At 41.9% G+C, this 19,480-nt stretch overlaps 1 protein-coding gene across 1 annotated transcript in view; it reads right to left on the bottom strand.

Annotated features, from left to right (window-relative positions):
• The window catches only part of DCDC2 (doublecortin domain containing 2), a 133,572-nt gene extending 128,479 nt beyond the window's left edge, over positions 1-5,093 (bottom strand). The window contains exons 1-2 of the mRNA XM_081144301.1: positions 4,770-5,093; positions 673-727 (exon numbers count right to left, since the gene is read on the bottom strand). Coding sequence (XP_081000427.1) covers positions 673-727; positions 4,770-5,062 — 348 coding nt within the window. The 5' untranslated portion in view covers positions 5,063-5,093. The remainder of the gene's footprint in view (positions 1-672; positions 728-4,769) is intronic.
• Positions 5,094-19,480: the final 14,387 nt, after the last annotated feature.

Here is a 19,480-nt window from a genome sequence, read left to right as displayed (position 1 = left end):
AGTCCCAGTCTGGGTTGAACACTGTCTCACCAGGACATTTAAAGCTGTTGTCTTAACTTTGTTTTAATCTATTTTTCATCCACAAGCTAAAGAATCTGTCCACTAGGGGTTCAGAAGCTATATAGAAAGAAGTGCTCTGAATATCTATCTCACAAGACTCATATGCAAGCTTCTGGTGATTACACTCAAGTGAACTTTAATGCAAGTTAAAATGGAGGCGTTTTCCTGACCTCAGGGAAAGCCCAGCAGGGTCCTTTGAAAGCCTTGGGGCCATCAGGGTGATCATGGCTATTTCAGACACAGGGCTGTCAGAAGCACTTGAGCACGGGGGAGTAGTATTGGTAAAGATTGGTACGATGGTGCTCACAATCTCTTCACTTGGCAGGGAAAATTTCTATGGATTTCAACCAGAGAACACATAGCTAGAAAGCAGGACAATAAGAACATGTTATGTCTAATCCTACATCTTTAGGAAAGCTGCTCAATCTCTTCATTTCTGATAATGCTCCAAAGACAGAGGGATCTTTGCCTTAAGACATATAATGTCCCATTTGTAAACATTAGACAACTTATCGGTTATGATTAGAATGCCATCTAAATCTACACACAGCATAAGAAACACAAAAATGTCCCTATTATGTACTTGAACCTTCAAAATATTACTTGTGTTACCTCTGTATTAACGACTTCCATTGGTCTTTTCTTGATTTCTCCAATGTCCAAGTAACTGCGGTGAAAAACAAACAAACAGTAAGGATTTCTTCTATTGTATTCGAGTCAGCTGCATAAATTTCTTTTTAAAAACTAGGGACATCTGTAATACTTTCAACAAGAAAGATAAATGTTTAAAAATTATTAAATAGTAAAGCAAGCCATAGGAAATACTTAAGCCTAAAGCAAAAATCAATAGCTACTCATTAAAAACAATTATAATAATAGAAAATGCTTTCAGCATTGCCAACCAGAGCGGACACATGTCTACTCTAAACTTCAATGTAAATGAAGTCTTAGAATACATACTTCTACTGGGGAACATTTCCCCCCCACAATGGTCAGCTACTAACTGTATATAGGGCATTTCTAATTCTCATATCAATTTAGATATAAAAAGTGGTTTGTGTGTCAAGCCACTTAACAGTTCTATTAATCACAGACTTTACTGGTGGCATGCATTAGAGTAAGAACTGTGAAATGCTGGGAAATCTTTTCCCTATGAGAGCACTTTAATGATACAGAAACGCTCAGCCATGTGGGACGGTTTAGTAATTGGTTCAACTGACAGATGGGTGGATGAGTTAACCTTTGGAGACCCCTATTATTTCATTAAAATTTGCTACATATACTAACTAGTGATCATTCTTTAGCAATAGCATAAGCACAACCTGAAAATTTTATAGCTGTGTCAGCTTCAAGCTGTAAGTCCATCACTGTGCTCTGGTTCCACTGTGCTTCATACATAGAAGGTGCTAAATAAATGATTTAATATAAAAATAAGTATAAATCTAGCACTTAATTTACAACCTTAGAGAGAGAGAGGTAGGTAGATTCTCTACCTCAACTACCATAGTTGCTGAGTTGCCAAAAAAAAAAGTTTATATTAGAATTAATTTTGGCTATGTTTCATTATTGTTGTTTGCTTTTTTTGGATAGAATGCTTTTGTTAATCCATACCTCTGGAAATTACCGTATGTTTCCCTCACATAACAGTATTTACATATGGCAGTGCAAAATACTCCCTCTGTTTAGCAATAAATGCCTCTTTTGCAAATCTGCAGAGACTGATTTCTGACATTAAAAAAAAAAGTTCTGTCATGTGCAAAAAAGTGATCTCAGATCCACAAGATTAATCTAGTAGAGTCAACTTCCAAAAATGCACAGGGACTATAGCAATCTCTAGAATTCTCTGCTATAAAACAAAGGTTAAATAGCTACCTAAAGTTTCATTATGCCTTCAAAAATATTAGAAAAAAATCTGAGTAGAAGAATTTCAAGAAGAAAGTTGATCATTTGCATTTGAAAGATATTTTTCAGCCATTGCTACCTTCTGCAACATCATTTAGGCTCTAAATGGCATGAATTTATCCTTGATATCTTTTGGACTTTCTTTTGTTCTGCCAGGTGATTCATTTGTTATATAAACTTACAATTGCTAAGCTTCAAATATATTCAGCATTTAAATCTCTTTGGCTTCCATTGGTATAACCACAGATACTACTACTCTGACACAAATAAATTATTCATCTGTCAGCGTGGAAAATTAATCATGGACACTGTTATAACACGCTCAGATTTTTGTGTATGTAGAATTAAAAGCAAAAATAACCATGCAAATCTCTTATATATAAAGAGTGATTTTGAAGTGCAACTTCTGTTTGGTTTGAAACTGTACCTGTTTTTATCTTTTGAGCTCGTGCCAAATAAACAAAAGAGAATATGAATTACTAAAGTGAGTCTACAATTTTGAGCTGTTAGAAGGTTCTGAAGCAGATTTTCATTTCTGTGAAATTGCTTTATATGAAAATTATTTAATGAAAATAAACAAAGAATATGATAAAAGGAACTGGGCACAGCGATGCTTTACATTTATGTAACATTTTGGGGTTTACAAAACACATTCGCATCCATAGCATTTACTTTTTATCACAGTCCTGTGAGGCAGAAATGATGTTCCTTTTCTCTATGAGGGAACTGACCAGCTGAGTCCAGTGGCTTGCCCAAGGAGCTGATAAACAGCTCAGTCTCAAGTTTCCTGATTTTCAGTTTTAAGTTCTAAGTTTCTCTGAAGCACACAGTTGCGTTTAGCTATTTTCCACAAAGTTAGACAAATAATACTAAAAGAGGGTCAGGAAAGAGAAAGCTAAATCCAAATGTATCCCTCGCCTCCCATAAAAAGAATGTCTGGCATAACAAAAGCAGAACACCTAGGACTCAATTTAAACAAACTTAGGAAAGGAAGGATGATATTAAACAACTTTAATACTATTCAGGAAAATATTTCTATACAGTTAAAATCAGAATTCACAAGCACAGATTTTATGGTAAAGATTTTCTTAACTTCTTTTTTTGCTATCCTGAGCCCAAGCTGACTTTTAATTAAAATGTTATATTAAAAACTATGGAATATAGAGTTTCCATATGATCCAACCATTCCACTCTTAGGTATATACCCAAGAGAAATGAAACTTGTACATGATTTTTCATAGCAGCATTATTCATACTAACCAAAAGCAAAAGAATCCAAATATCCATCAACTCATTAATAGGTAAATAATTGTGGTATATCCATACCATGGAATACTATTCAATGATTTAAAAAAAAAAAAGGAGCCCTAGCCGGTTTGGCACAGTGGTTAGAGCATCAGACCTCAGAATAAAGGGTCCTGGGTTCCATTCTGGCCAAGGGCACATACCTCAGTAGCGAGCTCAATTCCCGGCCCCCAGTCGTGGCACTGTTCGAGAGGCAACCAATAGATGTGTCTCTCTCACACTGATGTTTTTCTCTCTCTCCACCCCATCCCCTTTCACTATCTGAGAAGCAATGGAAAACATCCTCAGGTGATGATAAAAAAAAAAAAAAAGTACTGATACATACTACAACATGGATGAGTGGATGAGCCTTGAAAACATTATGGGAGGTGAAAGAATCCAGAAACATAAAAGGCCAGATATTGTATGACTCCATTTATAGAAAACATCCAGAACAGACAAACCCACAGAGACACAAAATAGATTAGATGTTACCAGAAGATGGGGAGAAGGGGAATTTAGGAGGTACAGGGTTTCTTTTTGGAGTGTTAGAAATGTTCTAACATTAGTTTGTGGTGATGGTTGCACAACCCCATGACTATACTGGGACCCACCGAAATGGGTGAGGTTTATGTTACATGAACTGTATCTCCATAAAGCTGTAAAAAAAGACAACCTATGGAATATTAAGTTCCCCCTGTCCGACAATACCCGCCCATACCAGAAATAATCTCTCAAGTCTGAACTCCCACATAACTTTGTTTTTCTCATTGCACTTACTCCTCCGTGCTCCCCATTAAGTTACTGGTGTGCATGGAGTCTGTCTCCTGCTAGCTTGCAAACTCCTGAAGACAAGGAGTCAGGTCTCGATCATCTTTGTTGCCCTCGGAGACCTAAACCCAGTTTGCTAATTCACTGAGTGAGCTCCCTGCCGGGAACTGGGGGTGAGCAGCAGTGATGATCCCCTAGACCTCAGGTGCTTAGACACAGACGCGCAGGCCAATGCGGGCAGCCCATCCGCGCTTCCAAGCCTTGTGCCAATGGCGTAAACATGCGGGTGCTGGAGGATGGTCAGTGGGGCGCGGCCAGCTCCACTTGGAATGGAAGGTTGGAAGGAGGAAGGGTGGGTGCAGAGAGCAACTTTCTCCTCTGGTGATTATACAGTATCCAAAGTTAAAAATGATTTTAACTAAAAAGACAGGTTCCAAGAAAAGTGGCGGGGGGAGGGGAGGAGAGAGAAAGAAAAACAACGGAAAATGCTCAAGTACCCGTTGGGTCACTTTTTTCCCCCCCTCCGCTTACACATAAGCTTTAGGATTGTTCCTACTGCTCCCCAAGGGGAAGCCCTTCTCCAGTCACGCTCTAACCTGTAGCCCCAACTGCGGGGGGCTGGGAGCGGCACCCCGCGCGGTCCCGGCCCCTCGGCCCCTGCGCTTCGGGTGAAGCTGGGGGTCAGTGCGTCCCCGGCGCCGACCGCACACCTTCGCGCACGCAGACACGGGCGGCGGGACGGACAGACTCACTTGAGTTTCTTGAAGGCTTCCTGGCCCCCGGCCACGTAGTTGCCGCCGCTCTGGATCTGGTCTAGCTTACGGATGCGGTGGCCGGTCCGTGGGGTGTAGAGATTCCTGACGGCCCCAAAGGGCGCCTGGACGCCGCCCGTCACCTCCTTCAAGAAGATGTCGAAGGTGGACACCTTCTTCTCGTGGATGACGACGCGGCGCCCCGCGAAGAAGGGGTCCCCGTTGCGGTAGACCAGCACGCTCTTGACCACCGGCTGGGCGCGGTGGCCCGCCCTGGCGCCCGTGCCGCTCATCCCGCCGCCGGCCGCCGCTCCCGGGTCCCGCTGCCCCGCCGCGCCGCGCACGCCGGGCGCCGGCTGAAAAGACGGGAAACAGACAAACCGGATCAAAGCGAGCAACGGCCCAGCGCCCGGCGTGCGCGCCGCGGGGACCCCTCGGGCGCAGCGCTCCGGGCCCCGTCACGGACCGCGCGGTCCCCCAGGCCAATCAGCGGCCGCCGTGCGCGCCGCACCTGTTCCCACGCGCCCCGCGGAGCGCAGGTGTGGCCGCGGGGACAGCCGCCGCGTGGGCGCAGCAGAGGGAGGCGGGGACGTGCGCGCTCCGAAGAAGGGGAAACTCAGTTTCTCCCGCGCTGTCTGCGTTTTTCTTTGCAAACAGCTTTAATTTCCTCCCGCTCGCGCCCTCACCTCTCAGTCTCCTGCTTGCTGTCAAATGAAAGCCATTCAGATTCTGGCTGGAATTGCCCAGATTTTTCTTGGCTGGAAAAGGAACCGCAAAGGTGCGTCGAGAGACGGAGGAGGCTGGAGCGCCCAGGACCCGCCGCCCCGCCGCGAAGCTCCCGGGGACACCTTCAGAACAGGCCGGGCGCGCTCCAGGCCCTGCAGGGCTGGCGGGGGGGGGGTCCCCACCGACTCTCGGGCCCTGGGGGAGGGGCACCCAGCGGGGCGGGGGTTGCGCTGTGACTTCCGAGGCGCCGCGCGTCGCTCCCGCTGCTCCGGGCGCAGCCGCCGCCGCCGCCGCGGGCCCCTGCTCGCTCCGCGGGGACCCGAGTTGTTAGTTCCCGCCGTTTCCATGGCAACTGCAGGCGCTCGGGGAGCGGGCTCAGCGAACTGGGCCTGGGTCTTTCCTGCGCCCCAGGCAGAGGCGCGGAAGAAGTGGAGGTTGGGGGCCGAAGGGGAGCCCGGGGGCGTCCTGTGAGTGGGCGCCTGCCGTGCCAGGCTCTGTGCTAGGCAGGAGCTGGGGAAACTGGTGAGGAAAACAACCTGCAGAATTTCAGGTGCCCACGACAGGCTTAGCTTTATGCCCCAAAAGGCTTTTTCACAGCCTCGAGAAGGCAGCATCTCTGCCCCAGAGGCTAGTGTGTGGGTACCACGGAGAAGAGGAGCTTTGTCCAGTTCGCTCGGGGACAAACATACTGTGGGGTCAGAAAAATTCTTTTTTAAAACTTGGAATCTTCCGGCTCATCTCTGCCAGTGCTCCAGTGATTCCTCCTAAGACCTTGCTACTATGTGTCATGTGCAGATTTTATTATCGGGTGTTCCTAAGTCGTCATACATGAGTAAGATGACCTTTATACTAACTACCATTAGTTGAGCACTTACTATGTGCGAGGCATTGTTAGGCACTTTAGGTACATTGCCTAGTTTAACGTTCTCGATAACCTTCAGAGGTAAATATTGTTCCTTTCTCAAACCAGGAAACAGGTGTAGAGAAACCGAAGAAACTTATCTCCATCAGAGCAAAATGTCAAACCCAGCCCTCTGATTCCAGAACTGTCTTAACCACCACGTAATACCACAGTGGAAGGTGAGCCTGTGGGACGTTGCAATCTGGACAGAAACATTTTCATGAAGTTACTTAACATATTAATGCCTTGGAAGTTAACAGTTTTCAAAAGAGGAAGGAGAAGGGAGCATTACAGAGGGAAAGTGGAAGGAAATTTTGTGAGCTGGTTGTGAGGAATCTGCAGGTTGAGGGAACAGATGGAATATCTGCAAAAGTGTTACCAAGTAGGTGAGTGAGACAAAATACCTGTTTCGAGGGATGGAAGGCAGTAAATCATAACAGCCCAAACTCCCTACCACCTAGATCAGCCCAGTGCAAAATGAAAACACACGGCCCCTTGTTTGAAAATTAAGAGTTTTAAGATGGCAACAGCAGAGCATTAAACCCAGCACCTGTTCCTTCTATATGTAGGAACCTGTCACCAGTCCATAAAGCCACCCCATATCTATGTTCTAACTCCCACAAGAGTTTCTCCAGCACAGATTTGACTCCTGAGCCCAGACCCATTTATCCAGTTGTCACACAGACAGTGATGTGGTGATAAATGTTTAATGTTTTTAATGTAATATATTTAATTGTACATTTATATGATTTAATTTTTTAAATATAGGAATTTATTTTTTATTGTTGACAGTATTACAGATGTCCCCCAATTCCCCCCCACCTTTCACCCTCCTCCACCCAGGCCTTCACCACTATTGTTCTTTGGTTAATCTCTTCCCATCTTCCCCACTGCCTGCCCGGCCTCTCAGATCTGTCAGTCTGTTCCATGCCTCTGGGCCTGTTTTGTTCTTTAGATTCCACTTATAAGTGAGATCATGTGATACTTATCTTTCTCTCACTGGCTCATTTCATTCAGCATAATATTCTCCAGGTCTATCCATGCTGTTGAAAAGAGTAAGAATTTTTTTTTTTTACAGCTGCATAGTATTCCATTGTGTAAATGCACCACAGATGTTTTTATCCACTCACCTACTGATGGGCACTTAGGCTGTTTCCAGATCATAGCTATTATAAATAGTGCTTCTATGAACATAGGGGTACATATATCCTTTCTGATTGGTGTTTTGGGATTCTTAGGATATATTCCTAGAAGTGGGATCACTGGGTCCAACAGTAGTGGGATCACTGGGTCCACTTTCAATTTTTTGAGTAAATCCCGTGCTGTTTCCCATAGTGGCTGCACTAGTCTGCACACCCATCAGCAGTGTACTAGGGTTCCCTTTTCTCCACATCCTCACCAGCACTTATTGTTTATTGACTTATTGATGGTATATACGATTTAGTTTTTAATAAAGACCATGTTTAAAATTCCTGAAAATTTAAGAATGACTCTCACAAGACACTCCAAGGAAGCTGTCAGGACTGGTCATGAAGAGCTGAGGTACAATGAGAAGCCATTTCACACGGATGCTGGGTGACCTTTGAGAACACATATAAAATGAGAGAGTTTTGTTTTTAAGCTTCTTCCTAAGTGTGTGAAAGACATAGAGAGATAGCGAAAGAGGATTCTTAAAGAAGATTTATTGTGCATTTAAAATAATACCATAAAAATATTTGCCATTTCCTCAAGATCCTGAGTAAATCTCTGAAATGCTCCCAATTATATTTTTCTTCCAAAATAATAATTATTTTAACCTAATACTGCACTGAAGGCAGACCACATTGCACCCTGGGCCTATAAGGGTTCTTCAGTCAATCACCAAATTCTGTCAATTCTGCTTCTCAAATGTTTCTTGAGTCTATTTGTTTATCTCAAAATCCATTTCCATTTCCTGAATTCCGGGTACCATCATCCCCTAAAAGGTCACCCAGTCTCCGGTTTTGCTCCCGTACTATCCATTCTCCACAGAACAGCCAGCCTGAAAGGCTGGTGAAAAACACAAATTCAAGTCAGTTTCCAGCTTAAAACTCTTCAAATCCTTCCCATTTTTCTTAAGCTGAAATCCAACATCCTCAGCACTGATTACAAAGCCCTGGGTGTGATGCTGTGCACCTTGCTGTAATTCCCATCTCTTTTTACATGACTCTCCCGTTGGCTTTTCAAAGTCAAGATTTGTCCTTCCACTTCCTTGAATGTTCCTTTGGTCATACTTTGAGGCCCTTTCTCCCCCTTTGACATTCTTTTGGCTCCCTCTTAATAATACTTCAGCCCGGCCGGGCGTGGCTCAGTAATTGAGCGTCGACCTAGGATCCAGGCGATTGGGGTTCGATTACCGGTCAGGGCACATGCCCGGGTTGCGGGCTCGATCATCAGTGACTCTCTCATCATTGATGTTTCTGTCTCTCGCTCTCCCTCTCCTTTCTTCTCTCTGAAATCAATAAAGATATATTAAAATATATATATATAATCAAACCCCAATTTAAATGTCATTTTCCCATGAAAGCTTTCTGTCATCTTCCCCAGATCAGAATAGTCCTGCCCATAGTTCTTATTGTGATCATAAATCTTTGTGTAATTATATTTCATTGTCTTTGTATACTTATACGTTCACTCTTTGTAGAATTGTATATTTATATGTATGAATTCCCTAAAAGAAAGGACTGTGGCCATTTTATTCATCAATATATCTCTAGTTCCTAGTAAAGAGACTGGTATATCGTTAAGTACTGAATAATTATTTAATGAGTGAAGGAATGCAAAATATATTAAAATTGAGAAAAACTTCAAAAAAAAAAAAAAAAGGAACTGTTCATCTAGATGGAAGCATATTTTCAAATAAAAAAAATATTTCACCCTGCCTCGCGCAGCTCAGTGGTTGAGCATTGACCTAGGATCAGGGAGATCGAAGTTCAATTCCAGGTCAGGACATATGCCCGGATTGCGGGCTCGATCACCAGTCGGGGGTGTGCAGGAGGCAGCCGATCAATGACTCTCTCATCATTGATGTTTCTATCTCTCTCTCTCCCTCTCCATTCTTCTGTCTGAAATCAATAAAGATATATTTGAAATACACACACACACACACAACTGGGGTTCTGCAGTTAGGCTGGGATTTCCCTGAAGCTCCCCTCCTTGTGGAGTGAGGTGAGACACCCTGAAAGCCATATGCCCAGAGGCCCCATTAGAGTGTGCAGTGATTTGGGAATGTGCCTGTGTCCAGGAGGGATCTGCAGGGCTATACAGGAAACCTGAAATAAGTATTTCACTGTAAGTTCTCTAAAGCATTAAGCACAAACAACCCTTCTGTCACACCCTGTGTAAAATATAATGGGGGAGGGGGAGGGAGGAGAAGGAAAGGCATCCTGGTGCACAGCCACCTTGGTGGTGCCGCCTTAGACCCCGAGGACCCTAACATGGCACCATGGCAGTGGTGTCTGGACAGAGATCACGTCATCCAACAGTGCTAAAGGTGCAGGAGGGCCACACCTGCCTTCACAAGCAGTGGAGGTCTAGTTACAGCACCAAAAGGAGCTAGAGCCGGGGATGAGGGACATGCAGAAGCTGTGCAGACTGAAGGCTCCGCTCCCTGGGAACTCATAAAATAACTGGGGGAACTTTGGGGGTGGCTGTGGGAGGCACATGTACTTGCATGGGAAGCAGGAGCTTGGCAAGCTGTGCCTTACTAATTCTAACCAGTGTTGCCCCCTGGCCTGACATGGTCAGGGAAAATACAGGGCTTTGAGCTCTGAGAGTGAGGGAGAAAGGTATAGGCAAAAAAATGCATGGAACCTTGTAAGAGTGAAAAAGACAAGTTAGCAGCTATCTTAAATATCAGTGTGGGTTTTAAAGATGAGAAACAATGCTACACCAGAGATGCAGCATCTTCATGATTCCTTCCCAAACACACCACTTCTGGAGCTGCCACTCTACGGGGTATGATTAATGAGATCCTTTGACCAATAAGGCCACTTGTAAACTACAGAAATCCTCAGAGGGACTCATCAGCGCCCCATGCCTTCTGGAGGCATTTAACTAGCCCCCTGGAGGATTCCCTGTCTCTAGACAATTATTTCTCAGCAAGGAAGAAAGAAATTGCCTGAGGTTTTCAATGACAGTCAAATTCACTGGAGATGGCCTGTGGAGCTGCCACAGGTCAGTTAGGCACAAAGCTCCAATCTAGAAAGAGTGCTCTTTCCTAAACTAGGGAGCATATAGATGTGACCAAAAATCCTGTATTCCAGATGACAAAGAATCCAGCCTCTGAAACTAACTTGTTCGATATTTCTTAGTAAGAATAGACTTTTTAAAATATATATATATATATTTTATTGATTTCAGAGAGAGGAAGGGAGAGAGAGAGAGAGAGAAACATCAGTGATGAGAGAGTCATTGATCGGCTGCAGCCCGCAACCCGGGCATGTGCCCGGCCCGGGAATCGAACCCCGATCGCCTGGATCCTAGGTCGACGCTCAACCGCTGAGCCACGCCCGGCCGGGCAAGAATAGACTTTTATTATAGGAGAGAAATTAAGAAAACTGCTGACTAGAGTTATATTTTAAAATGCATACACATTGCACTGCATTCATCAAATTATTTGACTCTTGACTTAGAAAGATTTGCATCTATTTCACGGGGATGGTCTCAGCGTTGATTTTAACTTGATTCACTGCATGTGTCAATATACTTCAAAATAGATTGTTTACGTTGCTTTATTTCTACATGAAACATGTAACCTGGTTTTGAATCTTGGCTCCATCACCTCAGAGCTGTGCTACCATGGGTGTGTTATTTAACCTTTCTAAGCCTAAATTTTCTCATTTATAAAATAAGCAACAAACCCTATTTGTATAGGCTTAAAAGAGATAATGAATGCATAGTGCTTTGAGAAGTTCCTGGCACATAGTATACACCAACTAAATAGTATCTCTTATTTTTTAAGATAAATCTTTCTTTTTCGCTTGTGCAGATGAGTGTGGTCAATTCCCAATGACACATACATAGCAAATGGCCAGACTCGTAGGATTTAGCAAAGAGAGAACAGCCCTGTCTTGGTTTAGTCTTGAAGCTAATTTCTACTTGAGATGGATGGACACTGTGAGTGATCAGCGCAGATCCTCTTGGATTCCTGGGACCCTGTGTGTCCCACCCCTGACGTCTTTGTGCCACATGTGTGACTCTTTTTCATAGGTAGCCTTCAGGTACTGGAACAGCATTATCTGACCTGGAAAAGATCAAAGAATACCTGAGAATTTCTTTTTCTCCCACCACCTTCACCTACCACCACCCCACATCTACCCACTGTCCTTACTTTGTGATGACTAAATGAGATAATACATGTAGAGCATTTAGTACAGCTAATTAAATTCTAGTGCTTGTTGTATTTTGAAAAATTATCTATTAGTTCTTTTTCTAATTGTTATATATTTTTAAAATATATTTTTACTGATTTCAGAGAGAGGAAAGGAGAGGGATAGGAAGATAGAAACATCAGTGATGAGAGTCATTGATCGGCTGCCTCCTGCACGCCTCCTGCTGGGGATCAAGCCTGCAACCGATGCTTGTGCCCTTACCAGGAATAGAACCTTGATCTCCTGGATCATAGATCGATGCTCAACCGCTGAGCCACGCCAGCCGGCTAATTGTTATATATATTTTTAAATCTTCAAATTGTAAATTTCTTGTATTACAAAACATTTTTTTAGTGTGATCATAAGAAAAAAGTATAATTAAATACATGATGGTAATATTCTGAAGCTAAAATATTTAGCCCATAATATAGATAGAATACTATATATTTACATTTTAAAATAACAGCATAAAATCAGCTTTTAAAGTGAGAAGTTGCTGTGGAGGGACTCTTTCTATTTGTAAAATATTTATGTTATTTGCATTAGTTTGCTAATGCTGCCATAAAAAAGGACCACAGACTGGGAGGCTTAAACAAGTTTATTGTCTCACAGTTCTGGAGGCTGGAAGTCCTAGATCAAGGTGTCTGTAGGGTTGGTTTCTTCTGAGGTCTCTCTTGTGTGGCTTGTAGGTAGCTGTCTTTTCCCTGTGTCTTCACATGGTGTTCCTGCTGCACCTGTCTATGTCCTAATTTCTTCTTCTTGTAAGGACACAAGTCATATTGGATTAGGGCCCACCCTAATGACATCATTTTGACTTAATTAAAGACCTCTTTAAAGACCTATCTCCAAATTTAGTAACATTCTAAGGAGTTTAGCTAAAATATGAATGTTAGGGGTACACAATTCAGCTCATATTATCCATTATTTGTAATTTCAGTAGTGCCTATTCTGGCCAATCACTACTCTTTTTATTTTACATGTCTGTTATAAAGTTATACCCATTTACTTCCTTTCTGGAAAAGTGGATAGGCCTACAGGTTTTAGAGTTAACTGAAGCAGAGATTAAAGTGAGTGGTAAATGAAAACACATTAACCATCAAATGCCTAGAAGAGCCTTTAAATGCGTAGGAGTTGGCACTGCAGTGATTTTGCATTCATTCACTGATGTGATTATCAATTTGTTCACTCTTTGATTTGTTTCAGTGGATCTACAAAGTATACATCATTTGTATCATCAATTGGCTTAGTTGTTATACACTCTAGTTTCTAAAAACCAGAGAACCCCTTTTGAGACTTAATCAATGATGCTAAGTGAGAACTGGAGTAAAGAGCTTTTAAATGATGCCTGCCTCCATGGGAGACGTAAGAAACTGCTAGAATGACTCCACTTGCCCACCAGAGAGCTGGAAGTAGATGTAATATTGAAAGTTTTCATTGAGTGACTCCACTTAGGGCCCAATTTACTGTTTCTCAGGAGTTTGTTGTGATATTTAAACAGAAAAGCTGTTTTCAACAAAGCATCTTCTCCTGCATGGTGACTTAACAGTCCAGCTATGGAGAGAAAAAAGCTTTCACGAAACTAGGCAGCCTAAGCTGAAAATCATTCCAACCCTTCAGGCAAGTCTCCATCCGTTTCACTTATAATTAAATTATTCTTGTCAGTCTCAACAGAAGCAAGACTTTCTTAGATTCTGAGTTAAGACTGGTACTCATTTTTTTGGCTTGACTCTATAAACTGCAAAGACTTTAGGAAGAGTTTTACTATGCCAAAATAAGTTTTGTTTTTCCATCTCTCAGCTCTCAATTATTTATTTGCATAATTATTAAGTAGGTATAAATATCTTATTTACATAAATCAGAAACAATGTTTATGAAAGCAAGTCAAGCCAAAGCTTAGTAAGCAGTTAATGCCTTTCCTCCACACAGGGAATTCAAGGTGCTCTAGGTCAATAATTTGACTTGCTGCCTATCCAAATTATTATCAGATTTCATTAAAATAAAAATTAGAGCCCTGGCCAGATAGCTCGGTTGGTTAGAGCATCATCCTGATACACCAAGGTTGTGGGTTCAATCCCTGGTCAGGGCACATGCAAGAATCAACTAAGGAATGCATAAATAAGGAACCACAAATCAATGTTTCTCTCTCAAATCAATCAATAAACTTTTAAAAAATTAGAGCAATGTATATCTAAGGTTGCTGATATTTGTGTTGGTAAACTGCTAATCCTTTTGTGATTCAAATCTGGAGCAATAGAACAATGCAATGAAAGTGGATTTAGGCCTGTCTCCAATATTCCAGAGGCTTCTTTCATTTGTTCGCACTACTAACAGGCTAAATTTCTCCACTGACCTTAATTCTACACAACCTCAGAACAAAACTTTATTTTCTTTCCTTTTTTCAATCCCAAAATTCAAATCACTATCCTTTAACACCAACAAGTGTGCTTGTATGGCCGTCTCTGGCTCCACGGTCACTGAGCAAGGCTTCTGCCGGGAAAATGATAGATTGTCCAATTTGGATCATCAATTTTTTAGTTAGTGCTTTGAAGGATTTTTCCTTAGTTCACTAGCAATTGCTGACGTAAAATGGCACTACCACTTAGTGCCTGGGAGTTTTTTGCTTTGTTTGTTTTGTTTTAGGGTAAAGTGTCTAAGCCACAGTGAATTATAATAAATAGAAGGCTGATAAAAGAAGACCACCCCCTGCTGTGAACAACTAAGGGAGAAGTTAACCATTACAAAATAACAATTTTGCAGGAAATTATGTCACTGATACAGAAGTTATTGGTTAACTGCGGTAAAGTTTCTGGATTAATGGAAAGAGCTGCTTTAGTGAACTATCATGTTCTAATGTCTCTCAAGTTTGGAAATTCTAACTTTAAAATTTTTTATCAGGCTTATAAGACCATGACTAGCATAGGAAGTAGACACCCTAATTAAGACTAGGTACCTTAATATTTTCTACTCCCATATATTGATTTCTAACTTAATGATAAACTACAGAAGTGTCCATGATTGCACAACATAACATTCTTCAACCCTCCGTTTTATGACCTATTTCCCATGATCACATTTCCCAATGACATTTTCAGATGCTGCAGTAAAACCATGCTGGGTATGGGTTTGAAAAGCTCTTTTTCTCTCTCTCTCTTTTAATGTTTTTATTGATTTCAGAGAGAAGAGGGGAGAGGGAGAGAGTGATAGAAACATCAATGATGAGAAAGAATCATTAATCGGCTGCCTCCTGCACGCCCCCTACTGGGGGTTGAGCCCCCAACCCAGGCATGTGAGGCACGTGCCCTGACCGGGAACTGAACCATGACCTCCTGGTTCATGGGTTGACCCTCAACCACTGAGCCACACCAACCATGCTGAAAAAGCTCTTTTAAAAACATCTGTGTGAACAAATGAAAAGGCTTTAAGAACATGGAAGTTAAAATGCAGTAAATACAGGATGTAATAAGAACCCAGCACACCCTATACCCTGACTGATTTTTCCCATGAGTAATTTTAACCTGAAAGAGACAAATGACAAAACAAGTCAATATCAGGAGTTTGCCCAAGCCCAAAGGGGGAGGACAGGAAGGAAGAAACAAAACACCACATTACATTGATTCCATAATGCACATGCTTTCACATCTTTAAGTCTCTTCAGTCAGTAAGTGCCTTATAGTCGAAGTCTTATGCTTGTCCTTGACCATGTGGTGTATTTCATAAGTGGGAAGCACCTGCCATACCGCTCACTTTGCCACATCTGAGCAAGAACATGTGAACGGTTACTACCTCAAGTGTTAAGTTTCATTGACATCTAAAATAACTATTTTTAAGGTTACACCATGATTTAGCATTGAAACAAAGATAAGTTTTAGGAATGTCTTAACCAATATTTTGTCTGCAGTTTCCCATTTATGTACAAAAATGTTATATATAAAAACCTGTGTCTAAATCTAAAAGAGCACTTTCATTAAGTTTAAAGTTTATGTTATGAGCCCGGCCGGGCATGGCTCAGCGGTTGAGCGTCAACCTAGAATCCAGGCGATCGGGGTTCGGTTCCTGGTCAGGGCACATGCCTGGGCTGTGGGCTGGATCAATGACTCTCTCGTCATTGATGTTTCTGTCTCTCTCCCCCTCCTTTCCTCTCTCTGAAATCAATAAAGATCTATTTTTTAAAAAAAGAGTTTATGTTATGAGAAAACATCGTGTCATCATTTATTTCTAATTTTTTATTCATTAGGGGTACATAAAATAACCGTGCATTTGTAATTAGAGGTACCTTAGATTGGAAGAAGTAGATTCCTTCCAGTTTGTAGGGTCAGCACTCATAACTCCATCCTACAGCGTTACATCTACAGCTGGAACCCACTACTTGATCTTTCCTGACAAGTCTGTGCCTTACCTGCCACCATCACGTCTCCACCTCCAAAACCAGTCTCCCAGTAAAGCAGGAGGCAGAGCCAGCGGCTGCTTTCTCACCACCCGGCCATCACCGTCCACTCACATCAGCCAATTTAGATTATGAGATATTATGGAAATCAAAAGTAAGTTTACTGGTGTAAAATCTAGTGCTGGGATATTCATCAATAAGCAATTACATTTAGAATCATGACCCAGATTAGCAAAGATTCATTCATTGTTGCAGAAAAGAATAACAGTGTTTAGAAACATGGGGTCTTGCCAACCACCATCAGCTACCCCTGGAACCCACTCCCCGCACTTGCTGGTAAGCTTAAGTTATGCCATCCTGCATTGCAATTTGGACCCTGTGAGACCTTGCCTTAGACTTTAGGGTTATGTTAAAGATGTGTGGATGCATTTCAATCAGTTTCAGAGCTTTTTCAATGTTTAGTAACCAGAGAAGGTCTAGAATATTCCCAACCTTCCTGGGAAAATGAAACTAAATTATTCTCACATCATCGAATATGGTTCATATTTGAACATGAGTTCCCATTGTGTTGGCAGAGGGAGTAGGAAATACAGGGGCGTATGCTAGGACAGGCTAGGTTTTAAAAAGAGTAAACTGGTAAAATTGAACACCAGGTCATACAAGGTTTTACTCTGTTTAACTCTATCTCCCCCAATCTAAATTACGTTAAAGTAAAATGTCATCAGATTTGCTATGTCTTTCTTAGCTGTTGCCTAGAGCCAGCTCAAGCCTATTACAGTAACAAGTATGTGTACATTTAGGTTTTAAAGTATTCAGATGTGCACTTATTAAGGTCACCTTCACAAGCTAAATTTTAAACATTTTGACAGACACTGAATCTTCATAAAAAGAAAAAAATGCTGCCTTATACTTAACACCTCATTATACTTGTACATAGTATATAGAGATGCAATTGTATCAATTGTCAAATGTCACTAGGTACCATGGGTTTTCTTCAGAGGAGAGGATGAGCTTTCATACCTTTATTCTGAGTTCTTTAAAACAATTGTGTGGTGCAGCCATCTTTCTTCTGCAGGTGCTATCGCATGCTACTGATTTCAAAAATTAGAACTAAAACAATAAGTGCAGTAAGCGGTGGGCATGAGCTGAGATCGTAAGAATGGAGATGTGGCTGGATTCTTAATGTATAATCTAGTTATAGTTAATTTTATGTGTCAACTTGACTGGGCCCTGGAGTACCCAGATTACACATTATTTCTGGAGGGCTATGAGGGTGTTTCCGGATGAAATTTGCATTTGAATCAGGAGACTCAGTAAATTGTTGTCCTCAATCTGGGGGGACTCTGTCTAATGATTTGAGGGCCTGATTATTTAAAAAGGCAGAAAAGAAACTAACAGAACAAAATAAACAAATTCAGAGATACAGACAACAGAATGGTGGTTACCAGAGGAAAAGGGGCTGGGGGAGGGTGAATTGGGTCGAGAGGGTTCACATATATAGTAACAGAAGGAAACTAGATTTTGAGTGGTGAACACCCAATAGAATATACAGATATAAAATTATAATATTTTACACCTGAAATTTATATAATGTTATTAACCAATATTACCTTAGTAAATTCAATTTTTTATAAGGCAGAGGAATTCATCACTTTTTTTTTTTTTTTTTTTTTTGCCTCACTGTTGAGCAGGAACATCTCATCTCTTTCTCCTGCCCTCAGGCTGGCATTTGCACCATTGGCTACCCCGTTCTTGGGCTTCAGCCTCAGACCGAATTGCACCACCAGCTTTCCTGGGTCAGCAGCTTGCAGATGGCAGATCGTGGGACTTCTCAGCCTTCCTAACCCCGTGGGCCAATTTCTCATGATAAACCTCCTTTTATCCTTTTGCTCTGTTTCTATGGAAAATTCTGATTAATATACTAGCTGTGTTTCTGATTTGAGATTCAAAATTTCCTGCATCATTCAACTCTCCCTAACAAGCATGTATTAAAATAGTTAATAAGTAAATAAGCAAGCTTAGGAATAGTGCTCCCTCCTGTGGCCAAATTTCTTGAAATGTTCAAACATGGGAAAGCTATCTCTTGCACCCCCAAGTGGATCATGGACCAAACACCAAAGAAACCCACTTACCACTAGGAGTGCTGTGTGTAATGGGAACAGGATGTTAAAAGCTGGGCTTTTGGTTTTGGACAATGGACACAAATAAATCAGGACACATGGTTAAGGCATAAAACCTTGAAAACTAAAACATAATTCAGTGCCAGTATCTGGTAACATTAGATTTGCACTTTTTAAGATCTACCATGTGTAAAGAAAATTTCTATCAACATTTAAAGGGGCATATCAACTAAGGGGAAATAATGGCCTGGGGTTTGTGGATTCTTCTTAGTAGAGCTCTCAAATTTAACATGTTCAGAACCAAACACATCTAAACCTGTTCCTCTCCAAACTCCTGGTTTCAGTAGATGGCCCAGTTGTTTAGGCCCAAAATTTTGGAATCAACTTCTGTGTTTCTTTGCTTACATCGCATTTGCAAATGTCAACTCAGCCTTCAATATACAGCACCAAGCCCATCCTGTTTCCCTTCTCCATCACTCCCACCTTAGTACACACCATCCTCGCCAGCTCTCTGCTGCTACACACCTGCCTTTCGGCAATCCCTTTTCCACATAACCAGAACAATGCATTTAAACATAAATCAGATCTTTACCTCTCTGCTCGTTACCTCCCTGCTCAAAGCACCCCCAGTGGCTCCCACCCTTCTCAGATTAAATTCCAAATCCATGACAGGAATTATAAGGCCATGTATCTGACCACATCCCACAGTTTTCTTAAGGCTTTGCAAAGGTCATCTACAGCCTCATTGTCCTGGGGACCAAGTTTTAAAAAAGAGTTTTATCACATAGTTTCTCAAAGAAATTTCTCCGAAAACAAATCTTCTGAAAAGTGTATTTCATCGCTGAAGACCTTAGTAAAATTAAAAATCCACCAGCTGTGTTCTTTATACCCAGAGCTCCTTCCCCACCCAGGAAGCAGTGCTTAAAGTCCACCTGCACCTCAATGCTCAAGTCAAACATCCCCGCTACTGTGAGGCCTTCTCTTTCTCTTTGTCTGCTAGCCTCCTAATCCACCCTCGGTCCCAACACCCTACAGACAAAATGGCTTTCTCTTGTGTTTCCTTAGCTCTGTATTTACACATAGTGATTGAATAGAAATCTGTGAAACTTGTACCTGCCTTCCATCACTATTGTGGGAGGGTTAAGTCTATTCACTCACACTTTAAAATATGCATGTATCCTGCATTTAAT

This window comes from Miniopterus schreibersii (assembly GCF_964146895.1).
Source record: "Miniopterus schreibersii genome assembly, chromosome: 8".
Taxonomy (NCBI): Eukaryota; Metazoa; Chordata; class Mammalia; order Chiroptera; family Miniopteridae; genus Miniopterus; species Miniopterus schreibersii.
Note: the sequence above shows the minus strand (reverse complement) of the source record. Positions and strands in the feature narration are given on the sequence as shown.